General features: G+C 37.2%; 1 protein-coding gene across 13 annotated transcripts in view; it reads right to left on the bottom strand.

The window, feature by feature from the left end:
- Positions 1 to 4,571: 4,571 nt before the first annotated feature.
- The window catches only part of ERG (ETS transcription factor ERG), a 140,908-nt gene continuing 124,057 nt past the window's right edge, over positions 4,572 to 21,422 (bottom strand). For 6 of the 13 annotated variants that reach the window (XM_060770325.2, XM_060770326.2, XM_067466717.1 and 3 more), the window contains 7 exons: positions 18,376 to 18,579; positions 17,512 to 17,592; positions 13,352 to 13,423; positions 12,758 to 12,832; positions 11,152 to 11,208; positions 9,991 to 10,038; positions 4,572 to 6,518 (listed from right to left, as the gene is read on the bottom strand). In XM_060770325.2, coding sequence (XP_060626308.2) covers positions 5,998 to 6,518; positions 9,991 to 10,038; positions 11,152 to 11,208; positions 12,758 to 12,832; positions 13,352 to 13,423; positions 17,512 to 17,592; positions 18,376 to 18,579 — 1,058 coding nt within the window. In that variant the 3' untranslated portion in view covers positions 4,572 to 5,997. The remainder of the gene's footprint in view (positions 6,519 to 9,990; positions 10,039 to 11,151; positions 11,209 to 12,757; positions 12,833 to 13,351; positions 13,424 to 17,511; positions 17,593 to 18,375; positions 18,580 to 21,422) is intronic. The other 7 variants (XM_060770328.2, XM_060770330.2, XM_060770332.2 and 4 more) reach the window with 7 other exon arrangements.

Here is a 21,422-nt window from a genome sequence, read left to right on the forward strand (position 1 = left end):
TTGTTTTAAATTGATCAAAGTGTGTGACCGTTAGCTGCCTTGAATCCCCTCAAGGAGGAAGGCAGGGAATAATAATAATAATAATAATAATAATAATAATAATAATAATAATACAGCCTGAAATTGAGTAGAAAAAAATATCATGAGTTTACCTGGATGCCACAAGCCTACATATAATTTCCATGTGCTTTCTTCTATCAAACTTGGGGTTCATGTTTAATTCTGTAACCTCTGTTCAACAATCTCTGCTCATTAGCAATCAGCTAGATGCATCACATACCCTCTCCACAATTGACAATGTGGGTCATGGCTTTAGCAAAGTGAGAAGGCCTATGATACACTATGGCAAGAGCCCTTAGAATAGGAGTAGGAAACATGCAGCTTTCCAGATGTTTTGGTACTGCAAATGCCATCAGCCTTAGCTGGCATAGACTAAATTGAGTCCAACAGCATCAGGTGGGCTTCATGATTCCTACCCCAGACTTAAAGTTCAGAATGAAAGGGGGTACTGCCCCTATACTATGGAGAAGAAGAACTGAGAAATGTATTTTAAAAGGCTGTTTGAGTATTCCAGCAAGGAACAATATTAAGAAGTCAGATGGAAAGTAGTAAAAACAAAAGAATCCTTGATGTTATTCTTCCAAAAATATTATTCTCTTTCTTCCAGGTCATTCTGAAGTATAGAAGTAAAATAGATTTTATTTTGTGTCAGGAGCAACTTGAGAAACTGCAAGTCATTTCTGGTGTGAGAGGATTGGCCCTCTGTGAGGACATTGCCTAGGGAACGCCCGGGTGTTTGATGTTTTACCATCCTTGTGGAGGCTTCTCTCATGTTCCCACATGGGGAGCTGGAGCTGACAGAAGGAGCTCAACCCCCTTTCACCGGACTCAAATGGCTGACCTGTTGGTCAGCAGTCCTGCCGGCACAAGGGTTTAACCCACTGCACCACTGGGGGCTCCTTATTAAACACATAAAACAGATGTAGCTTGTAGAATATCTAAAAACATATTTTAAAATACAACAGAAACACAACTACAATTTTAAAAAAATTGTGCACATTTAGAGGGTAGGTTTCATGCAGCAAAAAAAGAAAGCACACCAGCAATCCCCACCCCAGTAAATAATAATTTCAGAATATTGTGAAATTTCAACAAAGTTTTCATTCATTTTCTTTCAGCCAGTCTGTACCAAAACATGTGCAAGTCACATCCAATAGTTCAAAATAGCTGCATAAGTTAATAGCATATATTGATAAAGAAAAATATCCAGGCAAATTCTCTTTTACATTCATTTTAATGAATGAAATACAATAAAGAGGCTTATCTCTGAATCAGAGAACCTGTAGGAGGAGGAAGAATATAGGTACAGAAGAATCTCTGAAGGTATAAAGCAGGATTAGGCACTTATCATATCCAATTAGGTTTGTAAGCTGAAAGTTGTTTGTAAGTTAAGAAGAAATATATGATGATCCAACCAGACCCATGACACTATAAGACTTTTTCCAGTTCTACAGAATTAATTCAGTGCCTACAGACTCCTGCTAAAGTCCCCTCTCATCTAGACAGGAGCTGAACGATAGAGGAACTGTGAGCTCTGTTGTATCTAGTTCCCCAAGTACATTAAGTGAAATTCCAGCTCTGTTCCCTCTGAAATCTAAAAGCAAGAAAGTAGCTTGACTATGAAATGTGGAACATTTTTCTTCTGAACTCATTTGCGGTTTTTGGATATTTGGATTAAGCTTTATCATGAAGCTTTAAGAGGAAGCTTTGTTTGTTTTGTTTTTTTTTAATAAAAAAACAACTTAGTTCTTACTGAAAATTTAGAAAATGATAACCATTCTACTACAGAAACATGAATTTGTTTCAATAACCATGCCGTTTTTAAAAGCCTGATAAATAAAAACAGTTTTTAGGGGCTAAGGCTAATACAATTAATTTTGGTTGAGATCAAAGCCCATATACAAATATAATAATTTAAATAATCAACCAGGAAGCAAGTATCAGCCAACCAGCACAGGATGCATATATGCAACACAGTGTAATATTTGAGACTTCAAAGGCTTTTAATATTAATCTTTTAATTTCTTGTTCTGGAACTGAATTTGGGATTATCAGGGTATATATTCAGGAGCCTTCTTAGTCCAATTCTTAGTCTCTTTGACGATATTTTGCTATACTAAGAATTAGATGGCACAATGCTAGTTAGACCTGCCTGGTATTTGACCCAGGTAATCTCCATTAAAATCTATGGGTCAAAGTGAACAACATCTGGCAAACCTAAGCCACAGGCATGTTATTTGGTTTTAATGTTAAGTTTAGATAGGATTTTAAAGATAAATTTTCTTTCCCCTACTTTCACCTGTAATCTTCTCTCCTTGTGCTTTGGATAATAAACAATTTACAGCACAACAGTAAAAGATTTTCCAGATACTAATGTGAATAGGCAATCTCTCTGATTATCTGAAGACATGCTCCAATTTTACTTCTACCTCAAACATGGGTTTTACCCCTTGCCCCCAAAATCTGGTGGCTAAAAACCCCTACACTAAATTAAAGGGTTGGATCTTGTATTCAGAGCCATCTTGCATGGTTCTGATAATTTCATGCACATTCTCCATGGGTTAAAACAGAACAAAACACAAATTTTCACTTGTGTAGCACTCTGTGGTGGAATGGGGTGCATGCAGAATGCAGACTGTTTTCTTTCTTATGATATAGTTGTTTCTTTGGGCGGACAGTATCAGCATAAAGTTTGTCTTCTTGAACCTCCTGTTTGTCCTTTGAACTTTTGTTTGCCACAGAAGTGTGTGTGTGTGTGTGTGTGTGTGTGTGTGTGTGTGTGTGTGTAGAGGTGTGTGTGGAGGGGGGAATCCTGATTCACTCTCCTTTCTTTTGCATATTCCAGCTTCCAGTATGCATGATAAAATGAGTTAATTTCAAGGAACAAACATTCCCCTACATGTCTATTTTTCTGCAGCTACTAATTCTTTCTCTTCTTCCAGAGTGATATTGATTCTCCTTTCCCCCTCACATTAACAGACAAATTATTCCATTTGTCAGATAGTGTGAGGGAAAAGGAGAAGAAATCCATCTCCTCCACTTATATCTTCCCTTGTATAATTGGCCTAAATATCTTGCCTGATCTTGGAAGCAGGGTCAGCCCTGGTTACTATTAGGATGGGAGACCACCAATTAATAACAAGTGCTGCAGGGCTATATTTCAGAGAAAGGAACAGCCAAAACTTTGCTTAAAAATGCAATGTCATTCATAGGATTGTCACAGGTCAACAGGTGACTTGAAGGATAATAAACACAGGCTTCATTTGCAAGTTGCTTTATCCAGGCTTATATTTCTAAATCAGCTCTATGGTTGGATAGAAAACATACTAACATCTTCTGTTTGTGCATTCAGCATCACAATAGTTTTGACCCTTAATCGTAGCTCCTTATGGTTGAAATGAGACACATGGGAAATGTCTACTTTCTGCTTCCAAGAAGAACATAAGCCATTTGCTTCTCAAATCATAGCTAACAATTGGTGAAAAAACAAACCATCCCTCACATGATTTAAAAGGTGCATGCTTTGGCCAAAGACAGTGAAATTGAATGGGATCATAGGAGAACAAGGATAATATACACTAGTCTAGGATTGCCATATTCAAAACTGGAGAGGGCTCCTTTAATACATGTGTAGAAGTGGGAATTTCAGCTGGTGTTGCTTCTTATTTGGTTACATCTATAAACAGTACAACCATTAAAGGTAGAGTAGCCTTTCTTTTTTGATCTGGCAACCTTATGCACACACACACTTTGTGTTTTACAAAATGCTACCAAGCAGAAAGAACAGACAAAATCACCTTGTTTAAGAAAACACTATGAAATTCATTGTGTTATCATAAATCAATAGGTGACTTGAAAGCAAGTACACACACCAAAGAAAAGGGGGGAAATCTTCTGCTTTGAAATTTTCATTTAAATTCTTCCTTAGTGGTTTCAAAGAAAGCATTAACATTTGTTAAAGCGAGAATAATGAATGCTGGGCATGTTCTTGTTTTCAGTCTGCCACAGTTCCTTGCTGAAATACCGCCCTGAGTCCCCTCGGGGAGATAGGGCGGTAAATAAAGTTTTATTATTTATAAATCGATAACCCTGATTTTGCAGTATCTTACCACTAGAAACTCTTCTGAATTCTGAAAACAATTTTTTCAGTCTGGAGAAAACCTTCTAGAATTAGGAACATTTCCAGGTCTCAATTTTGCAATACCAGCAGAATGGGCATACTAATATTATGCTCTTTTATAGCACTTGTCAATCCAGTTTGTGGGCTGGCACTTACTCCCACCTGGCCTGCTGAATTGCATTGATGACTATGACTGTGTGGAAAATGAATCAACAATTGATGTGTCCTTTTTGCTTTAATCTCTAGTATGTGCCAGATGTCTAGCTTTTGTAAAACTTTCCATGTTTATAAATGGACAAAACCTTTTGAAGTCAATACTGAAAGAAATTACACATCTGGAACAAAACATGGTTAGCATCAAAGTCACGAGATGAAAATGCAGACTACAGTGTCAATTGGAATTGCCGTGCTAGGCCAAGCTTATTTTATTACATACATTCTGCTTTCTAAGTACTAGTTAAGTTCATAATGTAAACATGAAGCATACAGAGTTAAAATTCAAGGCCACAATATTTCTGATTGTCCCTTTCTGTATCTTTGGTTGGCCGAGATCAACTCGTAGTGTATAAATGCATAAGTTATATAATTATTATATAAAAAGGAAAAAATAAGGCTGACTTGTATATTTCATTCTGACAAACGCACAGCGTTCGCGACTCAGGAAAGAAAAACTGGCGCTGCCTACCAAAAATATCTATATGATTTCAGACTTTGGCAACAGGGAATTGTCTCTTACTTTCAAGCAGTAGAAAACAAGTTCCCTTAAAAGAATGAGGTCCTAAGTGTTACTTTTAAATATTAGACAATTCCAGTTTTACATTTTTATAAAGAGATGCATACTCTGATATGACTACTTTCCCCATTTTGGCCTTTAAAAAGTCAAGTCTTTTTTTTTTTTTAGATAATACTGGAAATGGCATAATACCCAACACAATATTTCTCAAGTTCAAACAAGTAATTCTTCATAGTTCAAACACTGTCCAGTTTTGCTTTCCCATTTCTTTACAGGAAATGTCTTCTCCTTCATTCATGATTGTCCTTCTTGTCCTCTGACTTCTTTCCACCTCATGTATCAGACACAGGGTTACATTAGTGCTCTTGTGCAGTTCCCATTCATTTCAACAGGGCTTGCACAGAGAACCTCCTGATGTATGGGGCCCTTAGTCTACAATCATACTCTTGCCCTTTAGCACATTCTCAGTCCCAATATTTGGCTCAGAGCTCTTTAACACTGTCAAGAAATCCTAGCTTGCATTGTCTTCACAGTTTGAATTAGATGATACCTCTTGATTATGGAATGCGTTGAAGTTCATCCCAACTAAAACCATTATACTCAAAATCAGGTCTTGCTCTAGACAAATATTTATGACACTGTTCTCTATGTTTGATTAAAACTGCAGGTAGTATTTTTATGCATTCATATAGTCATGTACTGTATCCGAGTTCAAAATATAATTATCCTTATATCACTGTTGTATAGTCCCAATTTTCACTAGCATACCAACATGACTTAAAAGCTTATAAACCCTTACTGACCCTTTTTACAAAATCATTACCTTTTTAAAAAAAACCCAGAAAGAGTATTTCATTGTTTGGTCTGTAGATGTGAAGTCAACAGTTTACATAGTAGCATTGTTAAACTTCTTTAACATTCTGCTCTTATCCTTTTTTTTAAAAAAACATTTTATATGACATTTTTTGGTCCTGGTCAACTTTGGCATGTCTTTTAGGCACTTTTAAAAGTTTTCAAATAAAATGTCATTATAATTCATTGTATTCTACGAAGAAAGGTTCTTTAAAATTAATCTTGTTTTACTTTAGTAGTAAGTGCCAAGGTGAGAAGGCATATGGGTGGCGGGAAGTCTAGTGTTAGGGTAGATACTTCCAGTTGGTGAATTCCAGTATGGAGTGGGTCCAGCAAAAAAGTTGGAGGAAGTGACTGGCAAAGCAGGTGGATGGGGAGTCACAAAGTTCATTTTCTGAGGGTGTGCATGGTAGGAACTCATGTAGGGCAGGTCTGATGGATATTTGTACATAGATGATTCTGGAGGATGTGGCTGGAGGGCTTGAGCAATTCCATGGAAGTCAAACTTGTAGGCATAACGCTTACCATGGACTTTAGTCATTATATTTTTGTCATAGTAGTAACGGAGAGCACGGCTGAGTTTGTCATAGTTCATGTTGGGTTTACTCTTCCTTTCTCCCCAGCGCCGGGCTACTTCATCAGGGTCAGTCATCTTGAACTCCCCATTGGTGCCCTCCCAGGTGATACAATTGGAATTGGTGCTATCTGACAGGAGTTCCAACAAGAACTGCCATAGCTGTATCTGCCCACTCCCTGCAGAAAAACAACAAAACAGATGAGAAAATAGTAAGTAAAAACATTTAGACACGCATTTTCAATACAATCCTGTTAGGAAATATTTGAGGGACCATTTTTCTTGGCAAGCTACAGTTTGAAGGACACACAGTCTTCATTCAACCTCCATGGACCCCCCTCACTGCTCCCATATTTGCCTCCCTTCTGTCCACTGAAGACATTCTGAGTCAAATATCTGACAGATTTTGGTAGCTAATTGGTAGAATTGGGTCGATTTCATGACATATATTTCCAATGTAGTTTTGGAATCTCGATCTCACAATGTTATTTTGGAACTATACATTTCAGTGCACCAGACCGAAACTACGTATATAAAGCCCAGAAAATGAATATGACCCATGCTCAATATTTAGAGTCAAGTAATGAAGAAGTCATTATTTTTTACTTGATTGTCTGATATTTGAAAATAATTTTTAGAAAGTCTTTTTTTCCAGTGAAACACTATAGAATTGTTTCTGAATTTAGACTTTCTGATAATGTGTTATTGCCAATTCAATAAGTTTATATGAATAGATGTAAAATAAGAGAATAAAACAGTAGCAGCTGACATAATATGTGTCATTTCCAAAGAGTATCCACACAGAGCTTTGCTGTCTATAGCAGTGGAAACCAGAATTCTACACTGCATCTACACTGTGGAAATGATGTAGTCCAGCAGCACTTTAACTGCCATGATGCAATGCTATGGTATAGAAAATAATAGCTTTATTGCCATTGTATTATTGTACCAAGAATTAAAATGCTTTCCCCAGCACACATCATAAAACAACATACGCGCCCCTGGAATTTATAGTTTGATGATGCACCAGCACTCTTTGGCAGAGAAGGCTAAAAATCTTGTAAAACTACAACTCCCATGATTCCATAATATTTAATCATGAGAATTTAAAGTGATGTCAAAATGCATTATTTCTATAGTGTAGATAGAATGATGCATCCTATATTACACTAAAAATTTGCCAACAATTAAACTGTTGTAGTTCAGTGTGTTGCTCAAGTTGCTACTCCTAGTAGCAGGGAAAACGGGTCTCCTTTAGAGTCAGAAGGGGAACAGCAGCGTCAGCACATTAGAGAAATCATTATGGCTCCAAGCGATACTGACACGTTCCCAAGTTTTTCTGATTGGGAAATGGGGGATGGGGAAGGGAGCAGAGGTGTAAAGAGGGCTGAAGGGGAATTACAAAGGAAGCATATTCGGGAAATACTTTGTGCACCAACAGAGGATGAAGATTTCTTTGGGTTTGAAAGGAGTTCTGGGATTGGGAGTGACATGGAAGATGACGAAGAGTTAAATTGGACCCGTGTGCAAAACATAAGGGATATCTGTAACCAGCCCACCTCTAGTGAGGAATTTGAGGGGTTCACTGAAGACTGGCAGCCAGGGGACTCTTGGCAGGATCTGAATCCTGATACTCATTGGCAGAGGTGGAGGGATGGGCATTCAGCTGCAGGCTTGGGAGCAGCTGGGAGTGATGATGAGAGGGTGGGGAGCTCATCAAGCTCCGACAACGAATTGTAAGATATAAGGGGGTTCAGTTTGAATTGCAAGTTGCAGAAGGCAAAGTGTCTTCTTGGGGACATAAGTCTTTGTACCTGCCAACTTTCCACCTTGGGTCCTGGGCTATAGCTTTGTGTGTTCCTGTGCTCCTGTTTCCTGAGTGACTTCAACGTTTCAGCTTTGCTTCTCTACGGAATTGACTACGGACTGGTTTGACTTCGCTTTTGGACTTCTGGACTTTGTTTCCTAATATCTTTGTGACTTTAACAACTTTCAGTTTTGAAACAACGTTCTCTCAACTTTATAGACTGTGTTCTTACTACATTTTGATTTTTAAGCAATTTGCTTCATCTTTAGTTTAATCCGGATAAAGAGGCAGCGCTATAATCCGGATTATATTTTCGTTTCTCCTATTGACTTGTTTTTGGTGCCAAATTGCTCCAGTAGACTTTAGCACTGCAGTTAAGTGCTTTTCAAGACCTTTTGTTTACAATAAAGCTGTGTTTGAACCTTTGATTTGTGTCTGGCGTGTTTAAAGGCTTCTGGGTTCTGACATAAACAGTGATAGACGAATAAACTTAACTATTATAAATGCTAACGAATGTGGTCATATAATTCATGTAAACAAAAATATTCCCGGTTATTGCATTTAGAATTAAACAGGAAAATATATCATTACAAGAAAGCTCTTACGAAGGACAAAAAAATATTTTTAGCTTGTTTTAAAAATGCCTAGCTTTATTGATAAAATAGTGACTGAGAGGCTGATCTATGGCTTAAGAATATATAGACTTGTTTATACATGATATGGAAAAATGTCTGCATAGCTCAATGGGACATATACCTTGACAAGAATTCTTAGCAAGAACATTTTAGAGCTTTAATCTTTTTGGCTGTAATTCTATCTACTTTTACAAGGAATAAATTCTACTGAACCCAGTACGGCTTGCTTCTGAAACTATACATATGGGATTGCACTGTTAGTTTTAAGTAAACAAGCTATCTAGTATAGGTTTAAGGAACCACAATCTCAACATGGCAGCATTTGCTTTTCTACTCAATTTCAGGCTGTATTATTATTCTCATTTGACTTCTACAAGTTTTAGAAAAATCTAGTCTTCCACCCAAAATTATGTTCAGACATCTGTTCCATAAAGGAGCCTGGTGCTTCCCACAGGATTAGAGCTGGATTTTATATTTCTAAAAAGGAAGGAGGACACCTTTGTGCCTTTCTCCCTCTTAACATAATTAGGGATTATGTTGTGAACTGGAACATTATTGGGCCACTTGATAGGACCTCTGTCGATTGCCTATAGACGTTCTCCATATTGTCCTATCCTATACATTAAATGCAACAGCGCATAATGAATTAAATATGTATTAGAGCAGCAACAATAACCTAAAATAGTTTTCAGGATTCAGAGTCTCCTCTCCTTTTATCCAATAATCCCAACCTATTTGAACGGTAAACAAATATTCTCAAGGAACTTTCTAGCTTTACTCTTCTCTCACTCTTATTTCCGTACTTCAGCTAAAAATATTAGCATAGTTCATTGTGTTATCTTATTATTTTTAGAGAGCTTTCTTTAGCAGGGTTCTTACAATTAATCCTTAATTTGTTTCTTTAACCACTGGTGTCTTTATTCCTTGATCCGGAATGCTAGAAACAGCAAACACATACTCTTTATCACAGAGAGCATAACTTAAAGAATTACTTCCCTTCTCTTTCCCATGAGCATATTTTGAAACATCTTGATTAAAATTGACATATCTTGTCCCTACTTGTTAAATTCAACTCAATGTCCCTCTCATCAGCACAGCTGTCTCTGATCTTAATAGAATACAAAAACATCAACTTCACTATTATTTTAAGATAGCAGTAAGTATACATTGTCTAGATAAAAATCTTAAGTAGTGTTTTTTTCTTAATACCTGGATTAGCAAGACGGCTGCTGGTAGGGCCCAGAATTTGGTAGGGATCTAGATAAGGAAAGAAATAATACATAAATTATTATTTATGACACTGATATTTTTAATCAGACATCATCAGAAATGAGCTTTAGCATGGTATATATTGCAGTAATAAGTCACCTTAGACAGAAATACATACAAAACAATATCCTTGATTAAAGGATAGTTATACTGCAGTGTCAATGTACAGTTATGCTAAATTTCTGGTGACAGTGAAGTCTAGATTATAGGAGCATACTGAATTTTCAATGGTGCAATAGTGTAACCTTAGCTCATTATTATATCATAATATAACATGAAAGCTTGGGTTGATGAGAGAAATAGGCAAAGTTGGGGAATGAAGGACATACAATGAAATGATCAGTTCAAGTCAGGTTGTCTATTCACTGAAGACTACATCCTATATGCAGCATAGGTTTATGTTAAAATGTTATTAAAAATTCAGTCTCTTAAAAATTAACCAAGAACCAAATGACCTCATCACATGGGTGAATATACTTGTCATACAATATTTTCACCACAATTCAGGGACGGAGCCTTCTGGATCCCATTAAATGATGTACATCTACTTCTGGCAGTGCTCTGTCCCTGAACTGTGATGAAAGCTTCGTAAGAGACTGCAACGAGAACACAGGAGGCCTCCCGTGTTCTCATTACCTACAATGGGGCAAGCACGGGGGGAAGTTGGACAGCAACACTTTCCCACATGTGATGGGGTAGTGTTGTTGGGGGTGATGCAGGGCAACAGATTCTCCCACTGCCAGCTTGATTTCCCACTCTACCTGGAGAATCCCATCACATTCAGTCGCGTTGGGTGACTGAATGTGATGAAGTCCTTATACAACCGACCCTCCACATTTGCAGGTTTAACTTTTTGCAGATTGGATTGTCTGTACATTTGATGTAGGCCCTGGTCAATGAATAACTGCTCAAATCTGTTAAATAGTCACAAGACTCGTAAGTGATTTCTATTAGTGTTCACATAAAACATTCATGGAATTTCAGGGCTGGAAATGATCACTATGTAAGAATACACAAATGAAAGATGCTCATTCAGCCTCTGTTTAAAGATCTTCAAAGATGGAGACTTCACCATCCTAACTGCATGAGTTATATACTTACCTAACTGAGGACGTTGGTCTTCTGTTTTGGGTACTGTTGAAGATGATGCTTGAGCAGCTAGAAAAGAAACATGAACTCGTGTTTCCATTTTGAAATAATCTACTATGGCTATTAAAATTGCAAAATGCTTAATTTGATTGCATTTCATTATGTTGGACTTCGTGGTGACAAGCATTAATAAGTGGTGACAAGCATTAATAATAATTTATTGATACTTTGCTTCAAGAAGAGCAAGTATCTACAAGTTGAAGGAGATAATTATTGATCATAGTCACATAGTATACTATGGACTTCATTAAGAGGAAGGGAAGGGAAGCTGGGAAGACTAACCTTCCTTGTCTTTTTTTGGTAAATAAATTTCACAACATCTTGTAGAATAAATATAGCAAATTACAGACACTCTCCCCACCCCACCAAATTCATAGAGCTAAGGTTTAATGTTGGTATTTTAAATGTAACCAACAAATGTCTATCAAATGTTTGGAAGAACACAAATGTCTTAACCTTACACTAAAAATATGATAATGCTGGGGGCAGGCAGGCAGGCCTCCTTGAGGACAGTATTCCTTAGACGGGCATATAAGAAAAGCCTCACCTCATTTTGTCCCCTAGTCCCTAGTTATCTATGCAATTGTTATGCAGCTTTGCACTTTATCCCATCCTCTCTTCTCATGGCTACAGCTTTGCACTTATCCTATTTCCAGTTTGATTCTTTACTCCTGGCCACATGTATAGTAGCTTACTGCCATTGGTTGATGAGCGCTGTTTTTAATTGAGTGTTAATTGTTGTTTTATATGTCTATGTGTTTTATTTAATTGTATATTAAATTGTTTTCCTTTTATGTTCTATTTTTAGGCACTTTGTGCCATGTGTAAGCCATCCTGAGTCCCTTTGGGGAGATGGTGGTGGGATACATGAAAAAAGTTGTTATTGTTATCATTATCATTATCATTATCATTATCATTCTTATTATTCTAAACCTGTGTTGGAGGATATTCAAAATAACTGATAGGCATCTGATTAAGACAATCTCATAGTGACACGCAAGCTAGGAGCTAAAATCTTAATAATAATAATTAATAATAATAATAATAATAATAATAATAATCTTATACCCCACCACCATCTCCCCAAGGGGACTCGGGGCGGCTTATGTGAGGCCAAGCCCAACAAATACATCAGTATAACAACATAGCAAGCAAGCAAATAAAACAATATAAATAATATAACTTACATATATGCAATAACACATGAGAGATTTAAAACACTATGGCAGGGCCACATGTAAAAGATTAAAAAATTTAAAACACTGAGTGTGCACAGAGTAGGGTATGTCTAGACATGTAGAGAGAGTAATGTAGGAAGATCATTCTAATGGGCAGATAAAGGGCTTCAGAGGACATATAGCAGAAAATTGGTCAGATCAGGGCCCTGTTTCCTTTATTCAGGGAAGGCACACTGGAATCAGGGTCTTAAATGAGTTGCTTTGGGTCTGAAATTTAGTTTACAGAGCAAAACTCTGTAAACTAAATTTTGCATACTTCATACTATTTTTAGTGTGTTTTCATTCTTGGGACAGAAAACAACAGGAACAACAAACCCTACCTGTACCTTTTGTGTGGGGAGCTTGGTGACTGTGGCTTGTCCAGGCTGACCTCCTGGCTGGTTCATAAGGAATATCTGTGTTGAAAAGAAATAATCTCAAATAGCTACAGCCAAAAGGAGAAAAAACAAGTAAATCTGAAATCTCTTCACACAGTATGGTTCCTGAAGGGAATAGTGCTCAAGATTGTAAACATCCATCATATTTGATAGCTGAAGTCCATCAAATCTAATTTCAAATTTCTGCAACAATTTACCCCACTACCATTATATATAAACAATCTCCTCCTGTAGTTATAATCATTGTTGTATAACTTCTATGCTCTGTCTGCCTAACTTGGATTCTTCTTATCTTCATTCTTAAAATTTTAAGAGCTTATTCAGGTACAGGCATATCTCATTTATAGTTGTGAATGAGAATAAGGAATTGCCAGGGATGGACAAAGATTTTTCATGCACAACCCTTCATTTCTACTTCAAAAGAATGCTATTTGTTTCTCTAGGAGTGGTTTTCTGATTTTCAGCAGTCAGCAGGATAAAAATTTTAGAAACCTAGATTGTAGAACTTTCAAAAATCTGAACATGCATCCTGCATACCTGGCCTGGTAGTAATTCTTTGTGTTGCTTCAGGATATACTGAAGTATTTGGGAACATAAAAGCTGCACCTCCTGAAGACGACAAAAGAAATAAGGATAATTTTGCAGTTGCTGTATCTCTTGGAATGAAGCTTATGAACAAGTGTATGGATAATGGATTACAGAGCACCAGATGTTCACAAGAAACTATTTCCATTCCAGGATAATACACTGGTAGAAAACCAAGTGTGTCAGAACATATATCCCTGCATTTTACCAATTGGAAAAAGCTGTACTAACATGTCAATATATTATTCCATATTTGCTCTCCTTTATCTTTGTGAATGTAACTTGTCTAAAAGAGGTCTGCCAGGCATATCTTATAATAATTACTTGAACCACTATGTACAGATCTGGTTGCTGCTATGATTCACCATGGGCTGGGCTGGGAAACATTCTAGCACCCAGAGATAAGAATAACCTTTCTGCTTTTAATATACTGTTATTTCTGGTCACTATAAGTCATTAAAACCCTCAGACATGATAATGTGAATGAAATAACCCATGCTTTTAGTTCATCCGATTGAAGATATTACTTTCAAATATTGTTGTTGGTTTCTGATGCACAACTTTAAAAAGAGCTTCATTTTTGGTTTCCTTACCTATAAGCCAAATTTGAATTCCTGAGATCCAATAAAATGTCTTATTGTCTTGCTTTACATATATGTGTATTTGTGACCTGATCTGAGGAGTTCTTGTGTATTTAATCAGTTCATGGTCTCAGGAACTGGGCAGGATAATCTTTTATGAAAGTTGTATTGTGACTAACTCAAAACTGACTATGTATCTATGTAGGAGATTTGGATATGATGAGAGAAGGAAATGGGAAGCACTTCTGTTTCTTCCCTGTACCTTCAAGGACTTATAAAGAGAAGGATGTATTTATCCCCAGAGCTAACATATAGGGAGGGAATTCCTCCCTACTTTTGTTTTTGAAGGAAGCAACAATAATTTTAGAATTTTTCTTCCCACTGCAAAACTGTGCGGTCTGGTAAATACTAGGTTTTTGCATGGTTTTGGTTTGGTTGGCTCCCTTTGGCCAATATGGCTTGTTTGGCTTGCTATAACACTTAAGGGCTCAGCTGTAATGTGTTTTTTGCCCAAAAAGACTGCTGGGCACAGCTTCTTCCCTTCTATTTGGGATCACATGGTGCATAAGCAGCCTTTCTGGGCTCCTTAACCTCATTCCTCAAACCCAGACTCCCGTGAAAGGAAAGAAAGAAAAGGAGCCCAGAAAGGCTGCTTCCTTAACGCCATTCCTCAAACCCAGGGCCCCTTGAAAGGAAGAAAGATAAGTGTCCAAGGAATGGAAAGGGGAGCCTTGTAAGTTCCTCATTCCTGCCAATGGGCCTAATCTTCCTGGAAATTTCAGCTGCCTAGTCGAAAACAGATTTTTCCATTAGCTGATTTTTGGGAGGCTCCCGAAATGGATCTGGATACCCAACAAAATTCAGATACCAAAAATGGATCGCCCTCCAGCCTAATTGCACAAGCCTAGGAAAGACTATTTGTATTTTTTACAATAATGTTCTGAGCATTTAAAAGTATTATTTCAATCTCTTGAAAATTGCAAAAAAAAATTGATGCATCCTGCTGAGGGGACTATGTAAATTTTCATTTTCTCTAGAGAACATGGGCTGAGGATAAGGAGGTAAAAATCTCTCAGAACACTTCTACACTGCAATATAAAATCTGGCAGTGTAGACTCATATAATCCAGTTCAAAGCAGATAATGTGGATCATCTGATTTAATAATCTGGATTATATGGCAGTGTAGAAGGGGCCTCAGTCTTAATTTTCATACATTTTCTGTAATTTCACCTGCATTCTCATGTTACACTTTATTTGCACTATGTGTTATGAGACTTGTTTTTTCTTCCTGCATGGAAACCCTTATGAATTTTCCACATACTTTCCATATCCTTATGCTATTTCTAATTGTTCATTTTGTACACATTTCTCTCTCCCCCCTCCCCCACTCTCTATATAATGGAAGCAAGCTTAAGGGCTCTCAAGATTAAAAGAGATATATGATTGTAGACACATGAAATACACAACTTTCACAAATATGCACATTTGAGAAACAAGATGCTCTTTGAGTAATTTTGGTAGGAATCTCAGAATTACTGAACTTCTTTTTTTAGCTGAAAATGTCATTTTCTCTTGATATATCAGTTGCTTGAGTGAATGTACCCAAAGAAAGCAATTCACTGGAGTTCCTTTTGTGAGTCTTGTTCCCTGTTCCCACTGCAATATATTAACATTTTCACAATGATATAAACATGATACTAGAAAAGGGGTGGAGGTGGAAGAGTAAGTAAGACAGCCCCCTCTATAGTATCCTCTGAAATATAAGAAAGTTTGCCTAAATCTGAGGTCAAGTCCAGTACTTTCACATGACTTGGCAAATATTTTTATTTCATACTGGCCATCCCCTGTCATGCGTTGCTGTGACCAGTCTGTGTATATGTGTTTTGTGTGTATATATATGTGTGTGCATATATTTGTGTATATGTGTGTTTGCATATATATGTGGTTTTGCGCATATGTTGTGATCTAATTTTTGTTTTTTGGCTTTTTAAGTCTCTTCTGCTGTGTTTTTCAGTGTTTTTATGAGTGATGGTCACTCGTTGGTCTGATAGGTGTAATGTGTCCAAATTTGGTGTCAATTCGTCCAGTGGTATTTGAGTTATGTTAATCCCACAAACCGACATTACATTTTTATTTATATAGATTGTTATTACAAGATTATGCTGTTGGGGTGGCTAATAATAACGAATACCCAAATAATTAATACATGAAATCAATTAAAATAGTGAGAATGCAACATTAATTAATAAATATCAAGACAGAAAAATTGAGGGGGAGATAAAGAGATTAAAATACAGTAAAATATCTCAAAGGATCTGGAGTATCAAAATGATAGAAATGAAAGTTCTATGTTGAGAGCATTGCACAGGTTGGACTTCCCTGCTGCTTCAGCCCCCCCCCCCCCCGAAATTCTCCTGGTGGTTCGTGAAAAGGCCTTACTGGTGCATTATTTAAACTGTTATGTTTATTCATATCATGATCTGATCACCTTACTCAATATATCCCATATGCATGGGGGTATTGGGGTAATGATACAAAAGGTTTGCTAGACTAGACCCTCTTTCACTCAGACTCAGCCCCCCCGAAACCCCCCCTGAAAAAAATTCAGCCCCCCCCCCCCAAAAAAAAACGAAATCCTAGCTACGGGCCTGCTGCTGCTGGTTCTAGACATTTGGAACTGCATTTGGAATAAGAAACCCATAAGTCTATATATCCACGAACTGAAGATATTTAACCAGATCACTACACTTGCATAAAGTTCTATTTGGACAAAAACTAAGCTAGTAAATTCACCATAGTTCTTCAAAGGACCCCTTTCAATGCTGTATCTGAGGACTAGTGTCCCTCATTGAGCAAACAAACTACTAAATAGGTTTCACATTGAAAATCAGAACATCAGAAGTAAGACTACACTTCTTTCACTTACTACTTTGATATGGATCAGATTTTTTTCCAATATGGAATTATATGCTAATATAAAATTTTCTACTGGAACTGCTAGAGCCCAGAAAAAGTTGCATGCCTCTGGTTTTCTCTTTTATTTTGATTCACTTGTAGGATGGCAGGAAAAATGAGAAGAAAAATGGTGTTTGTGTTCATGCTGGACCTGGAAAAAGTTGGTTTTTGGACTACAGTTTTCACAATCCCTTAGCCAGAATTTCCAGTATCCATGCTGGCTGGAGGATTCTGGGAGTTGTAGTTCAAAAAGTCACTTTTTAAAACTGGGATTCATGCACATGCAGAAAACATGGACACTGAATATTGTCTCTCCGGGGGGGGGGGGGGCAATATTCTTTTTGAAGGACTTTGGCATGGACTTAATTGCACATTTGCCCATTACTATTTTGCAGATTTATGTAATGTATGTGTTTGTAGCATCTGTGAGAGAAAGTCGCATCAACTCTAGACCCCATATTACACCCTTAAGCCTTGCTTTCCTTCTAAATTTACTGTTGGAATGGATTGGTTAAATAGAAACCCTGAACTTTAAAAATATGGCCTATAGGAAGGGGGAGCAGTGGCAGCATTACCTGTATTTCTAGCATGCATTAACCGTGGAGAGTTTTGTAAGGCCTTATCAACATCATCTGAAGTCAAATGTGGAAGAGGAGCTACAAAACAAAAAGCAACACCAAATTTTTAAAAAATGATATTCAGAAGTATCTTAATAACCACTTTCTTTTATTCTAATAGAATTGATTTTGGTAAGTCTAGCATAATTTCATTCTTCTCTTTGAGGATTTGAGTTTATGATACTCCTGGAAGCTGGGAATTCACTGAATTCAACATACCGACATAGCCTGGTGATTAGTAAGCCTATGAAAATGGCAATGCCATGTTGGTGTTGCACTGCATGCTTTTTTAAAAAACAGGTTTTGTTCATTCAGATTTTATTATGAAGACCTCTGTTATGTTTCCCTATGTTTCAGTTAACCAATTCACCCCTTCCTTTCCTGCCTGTGGGAATGGCTTAAGATATTTGTTTTATTTTCATTGGGGGGGGGGGGGTTCCTTATAATTTACCCTTAACCATGTAACTTCCATTTTAATGGGAGTCTGAAAAAGTGCTCTTTTGTGCAGTGCAGAACACATAGATTTAATCATGCCTGGAATTTCATTACAAATAAATATGTCCATGTTATTGTTTACAATTAGCATGTCAATCAAGGAAAGTAGAAAAAATGTGTGACCAGAAAAAACATTACTACTAAAAATTATGTGGATGACGTACAACTCATGTTGGGTTTTGCAATCAATAAAATAGTTAATATTTTCTTAATTTGCAATGTAAATAAAGAACATGCAAACAGTATTGACAAACTGTAATAAGCGTTACAGTAGAAAATCCAGTGGACAATCATTTAAATATTTATAAATTCATGAAAAGTACTTACTCTCTCTGAGGTAGTGTAGGTGTGAGAGGAGAATGTCAGCATTATAGCTTGGTGTGAGCCTTTGGAAGTCATCTTTGGTCATCTTACACAATTCTTTCCCATCAATGTTCTGAAACAACAAGATATCCACATCTGGGAGACCATATTCCTTGACAGCCCACTCCAACCACTGGCGGACATGGTCTGTGCTCCATAGTGTGGGATCTGTTTTAAAAGACAGTAAGTTTCACTGTGTTATGTTATGGATTATTAGCATTACTACAAAACATATTGTCTGGGTTTGTTCCCAATGCAAATGTGCTACGGTGATACTGAATAATTTAATTATCCCGATTCAGTGAATTTATTTCAAAAGTGCTATCTATTCCATTAAAAGGAAACAACCAAATAACAACTAAAAGGCACTCAGTTCAACTGGAATTGTAACTGCTGAAATGTAACTATTAGTATGTATCTTGAATAATACGAGACGACAACTGCATTGAATGAATACACAACTTTCCTATATCCTGTCCTCAGTGGTTTAGTCAGGGCATACTTAGGTAGTAGATCAATTAATGTCAAATATGTAATATATACTGGAGTTTGCACCTAAAATGCTCTGCTTATCATACCTAACCATTAATCTAGCTATTTTTTAGCATTGTGCTAAGAGAAACTTTTTGGTCATCTGTACTTTAGGCTTTTGAAGGCTGCAGTTGTCCATGTGAAACACTCATGGTTCATAGTCTAAGCAGATAGTAGTGTGCCTCATCCTGCCATTTTAAGAATAAAGACCTTAAGGATAGTTGTAGGTTTTTCGGGCTGTATGGCCATGTTCTAGAAGCATTCTCTCCTCTGAGGATGCCTGCTATAGATGCAGGCGAAATGTCAGGAGAGAATGCTTCTAGAACATGACCATACAGCCCAAAAAACCTACAACAACCCAGTGATTCCGGCCATGAAAGCCTTCGACAATACCTAACCACCTTCCGTAATCATACCATGGTCTGCTTTGATGTATAGCAATGTGGTAATAATTTTGAAATAATATGCTGCTTTATTTCTTTATGATCCAGCATTTAGGCTGACAAGGAATTTGAAATTATTAGAATAAATATTTGTTATCTTCCACAGAACTAGTTTTCAATTGTAACATATGAAGATGAACTCCATTCTGCTCAGTTGTTTTCTAACCACATGATTCTGTGCATATTTACTCCAAAATAAGTCTCACAACATCCAACTGATTTATTCCCTACTAAATCTAGACAGCATGCTTCACACATTTCATAGAATCATAGAATCAAAGAGTTGGAAGAGACCTCATGGGCCATCCAGTCCAACCCCCTGCCAAGAAGCAGGAATATTGCATTCAAATCACCCCTGACAAATGGCCATCCAGCCTCTGCTTAAAAGCTTCCAAAGAAGGAGCCTCCACCACACTCCGGGGCAGAGAGTTCCACTGCTGAACGGCTCTCACAGTCAGGAAGTTCTTCCTAATGTTCAGATGGAATCTCCTCTCTTGTAGTTTGAAGCCATTGTTCCGCGTCCTAGTCTCCAAGGAAGCAGAAAACAAGCTTGCTCCCTCCTCCTCCCTGTGGCTTCCTCTCACATATTTATACATGGCTATCATATCTCCTCTCAGCCTTCTCTTCTTCAGGCTAAACATGCCCAGTTCCCTAAGCCGCTCCTCATAGGGCTTGTTCTCCAGACCCTTGATCATTTTAGTCGCCCTCCTCTGGACACATTCCAGCTTGTCAATATCTCTCTTGAATTGTGGTGCCCAGAATTGGACACAGTATTCCAGGTGTGGTCTAACCAAAGCAGAATAGAGGGGTAGCATTACTTCCTTAGATTTTTACAAGAGTGCTCTCTCAATTGGTGAAAAACATCTACTTGTCATAGTTCATGATATTTCTTACCTATATATCTTGTATCTAATGTGTTTAGGCAGGTGTTTTGGAATAAATTACACTGCAGGAGGGAAACAGGTTAGTCACAGTGAATATGTCTACTGTCTCATTCACCTCTCTAGTGTTGAATTTACACTAGAACAGCTGAGGATCTGATATTCATATTCTTTCTGTATGTGTATAAGAAATTGAGATGGCACACAAGGAATATAACTGGAGTGAGAAAATTTTAATACAACAAAGTCCTCTCTAGTGAGTTAGCAAGGCTAGTGCTTCACAGCTAACCAGTAAATTATGTATAGGAGAGAAGGAGTGTGTATGTGCACATGTGTTTGCTTTTGTTTTGCCACATCATTTGCAAACTGAAATGGCTGCATATAAATGAAAACATCTGGCAGCCAGACAGCAGAGCATTACCCAAATATTTATTGTGCTGCTCAGCAAACAGCTGCGTATGCCTACAGCTCTCTTGCTCCTTGAAGTACATTTGCATTCCTTTCCAAATATATTTCTTAAGATACATGTGGAGGAGAGGAAACCATTTGTGATCGCTTGCAGTTCAAAGACTGGGATATGTATCAATGTCCAGGGTTTGATTTTGCTTTCTTAAAAAAACCAAAATTGTTTTAGAAGGCGATTGTATGATATTATGGGCTGCTTCTGAATATTTTACCATTAACTGAATCAATCTGTGGCAGCTCCAGAAAGCAAAATGCTGTGTGAATGTGTGGAAGATTATGCAAGAAGCATATAGTTTGACAAATAACTGACAGAAATACAGCTTGCAGTTTTAGCCACAGCTAATGTTCTTGCAGTTTTTTGCTACTGTATAACTGTAAGAATATTAAGCAACATAGCAGCAGAAAAAAGTTTCAATTTAATTCATTTTGCTGTGCTGTGAGTAAAGGTAAACTCTTTTCTTCCATTAAAACTTAAGATCATATAAGTGACTACCAGTGTACCCACTCTCAGAATATAATTCAATTTAATATGCAATAGCAAGGCAGAGCATCAATATATAATAAGTAGGAAAGCAATTTTTGTGCAAGAAATGTTGGGAGATTACTACTGTAATTCTGTCTTTCTTACTCAAAACATTAACCAATATGTACCCTGGATTATCATATACCTTTTCATGATAACCTCTTTCCA

The sequence above is a fragment of the Anolis sagrei genome, chromosome 3 (genome assembly GCF_037176765.1).
Source record: "Anolis sagrei isolate rAnoSag1 chromosome 3, rAnoSag1.mat, whole genome shotgun sequence".
Taxonomy (NCBI): Eukaryota; Metazoa; Chordata; class Lepidosauria; order Squamata; family Dactyloidae; genus Anolis; species Anolis sagrei.